The 2,783-nt window shown below is 50.4% G+C and overlaps 2 protein-coding genes across 2 annotated transcripts; both read right to left on the reverse strand.

Moving 5' to 3' along the window:
- Window positions 1-843: 843 nt before the first annotated feature.
- On the reverse strand, window positions 844-1,284 carry ASPBRDRAFT_201694 (uncharacterized protein; the record flags this gene model as incomplete). The annotated part of the gene is made up of 2 exons (XM_067621578.1): window positions 844-939; window positions 991-1,284. 2 exons carry the CDS (start codon window positions 1,282-1,284, stop codon window positions 844-846), a joined length of 390 nt encoding a protein of 129 aa, XP_067472853.1.
- A 409-nt stretch (window positions 1,285-1,693) lies between these two features.
- ASPBRDRAFT_531874 (uncharacterized protein) lies at window positions 1,694-2,783 on the reverse strand. The gene has a single exon (XM_067627023.1). It carries the CDS (start codon window positions 2,573-2,575, stop codon window positions 1,850-1,852), a length of 726 nt encoding a protein of 241 aa, XP_067472854.1. The 5' UTR covers window positions 2,576-2,783; the 3' UTR covers window positions 1,694-1,849.

Consider the following 2,783-nt stretch of genomic DNA (forward strand, 5'->3'; position numbering starts at 1 on the left):
ATTGGGATCACCCTGACCGACCTACATCAGTGGAATTCCAGATCGTACAACACGGCGGCCACAGCTCTGCCATTGATTTGATGCCTTGTCGATTACAGTGGGCGAAGAAAGAATCAGCCGACGAACGGGAACAACTGATACGCGCGGTGTACGAGGCCTCATATCTCCGAGCGGAAAACGCCTATTACCGAAAAGTACGGCGCGCTGCCATTCTGTTTCAGGCCGATATCGCGTCCATTCTGCTCAGTCATGACTCGGTACAGCAGTTGCGCGTGTGTCTTCAGCAAATTCAGCAAGCTACTGCCCAGCAGAGCAGACGGTCAATCTGGCGGCGACGGAGCGTGTTTGGGTTACCAGCGGTATCCAGCGCGAGCCTCCTCTGCACCGCACTTGAAGATCTTGAGCTCGCACTGAACCGGCTTGACGACAACTATGCTAGGCTTCAGAGAGCCCACGCAGCTTTTGCAGAAGCTCTGCGACAGATTGATCAGGAGTACGCAGATTTCTTTTCTATAAAGTTAGGCAACGAGCCCGCGCGCTTCTAGTTCAAGATGTACCAGGTACGACTTGAGGTGAAAGCAGGGGCGCTACCTGTTGAGTGTAGCTAATAATATCCGCAATCATTCAGAACACTGCAACAGTACTGTACATGCGTAACTATACAATCAACTGGCAAAGGCGGTAATAGCATAGACGTCAATGAAATCAAAGCAGTCCTGCCGATGGTGACAGTATCGTCAGAAACATAGACATAGAAGCTTTGTGCTCCTGATTGGACGTATAGGCATTGCTTCTTATACGCAATTATGCTCCTTTTCTTGGAAGCGCAGTTGCAAGCAGCAGTTATTGTATTGGATTTTGATCGGACGACGCAGTAATTGGTGCGCGCCGTAAACAGATATAGGCAAGGTTTCCCAGAAGCGTTTCCAGTAATTCTTGCTAGCGTTCATTCGGTCAGCCGCGCACCAGAACGGTCTGTGTCTCGCTTACCTCGTCAGCAATAGCTGCATCAATGTTCGTACACGAGATGAGCCAGTTGACCGCCTCATGCTCCATGCTTAATGAATCAATCCACTCATCGACCTGGTCAATATCCCAGTGTCCAGTTTTGGTCTGAAGATAAGGGTATTGCTCCAGGATCACCTGCAGCATCTGCCAAACCGCTAAAGGTGGGCGCCGATAACCACGAACGTGAAGGACGTGTGAGACAGCAAGATCAGTGAACCCGCGAGATATGAAATAAATCAATATAATGATCTCTGCATCTGACCACCGATCGTCCATTCTGTGGTAATGGCTGTAATGGCAACTTCTGCGGCCCAAGCAATTGCGCAGTGATGGCTATCTCAAAAGGGGTGCCACAAGCCACCTCTGCATGGAGAATAATGTTATGAGAAAGCAATGTGAGCTAGAATAGCAGGTCGTTAACGCCCAATTCAACACTGGCTGTATGATTGAGTATATACACCAGATCATTTCTCTTGTTCCTAACCTCGCCGGGCTTCTCTCACCTGAAGAACGGACAAGGCACGACTGAGTCGCCCTTATTGGGGTCTAGTGTACTACCTATTATTGTATCTAGTGTTGACCAAGTCCAGGTGGTTATCCCAATAGTACGTATACTGTTACCAACTTTCTCTTAATCCAAAGATGAAAATAAAAAGTTAAAATTGCATTGCATTGCAAATCTGGGTACGTGTCCAAAGGCACGATCCAGGCTTGTGGGTGTGAGACTTGCCGGACGCAAAATCTGCTGATTATATGTACATGGGCCACTGTACAGCTGAAAACGTATGGAATCAGCATAAATTGAATTTCGTGTTTGGACACTGTCCATGATATGATGTTCTTAGGCTTGCGCATCTTGTGCATGGCGCTCGTCCTTGTCTTCTATCAGCGCATTATCTTCATCACATAGGGATATTAATTGCTTTGGACCGGCAACCACAACAGCATGTTTCAGGTGGCTAGGAACGGCTGTCGGATCAACTAGGCGATGCCCTCTAGAGGTCAGTCTTGCATAGACGAAGTGAGGATGACTGTCAAGGTATTGCTTAAAAAGCCGACGCGCGCGTGGCAAAGGCAAATAGTACACAGTTGCCGGTGTTCCCATCTCGTACAGAATGCCTTTACCATCCGCCCCTGATGACCGTGGCGGTGGCAAGTCTTGCGGCCTCTTCCGAGTCTTCCACCCCAGAAGCCCGAGCCGAGAATGCGACGGGCCAGCAACCGATGACACCGCGGTTGGAGGACATTTGTGGACTAGTGTATGTTGGGGGTTGGGAGAATTTGTTCGTCTGGGGGACGGAATAAAGGGATTATTGTCACCCATCCGTACCAGCTCCGCCGAATCAAAGAGCGGCCTTCTGGCAGGCTCACCATGTGATGAGGCGGCTGGGGAACCATAGCTAGATGGGCTGTAATTGATTCGTTGCCCGGGTGTGTTACCATCCCGGCATACATCGTGCAGCAGCAGCCCGGCACTAGTCCTCTGCCGATCTGTTTCCAGATGACTGCTATTGGTGGCAAGAACCCTCCTTGGCTCGCGACACAATGAGGGGGATGAGAGATGCATACTGTGATCGGGGCTATGACAGGTGGCCACGGGCTGAGATGAAAGGCATTTATGCTCCTTACATCGGCCCTTGTAGGTGTGCGGGGAGGGACGTGCGACCGGTTCGGGTAAGGTTGGAAGGTTGCCAAGGAACGCCTGAAAGATATTCCGAGCGATTGCAAATGGAGTCAGGTCCTCTCCTGCAACACCGTCCCGGTGGGTGTCTATG

Source organism: Aspergillus brasiliensis (genome assembly GCF_001889945.1).
Source record: "Aspergillus brasiliensis CBS 101740 unplaced genomic scaffold ASPBRscaffold_40, whole genome shotgun sequence".
Taxonomy (NCBI): Eukaryota; Fungi; Ascomycota; class Eurotiomycetes; order Eurotiales; family Aspergillaceae; genus Aspergillus; species Aspergillus brasiliensis.

Excerpts from the sequence above, each read along its gene's own strand:
- ASPBRDRAFT_531874 (XM_067627023.1), bottom strand. The coding sequence starts at position 2,575 with ATGCATCTCTCATCCCCCTCATTGTGTCGCGAGCCAAGGAGGGTTCTT.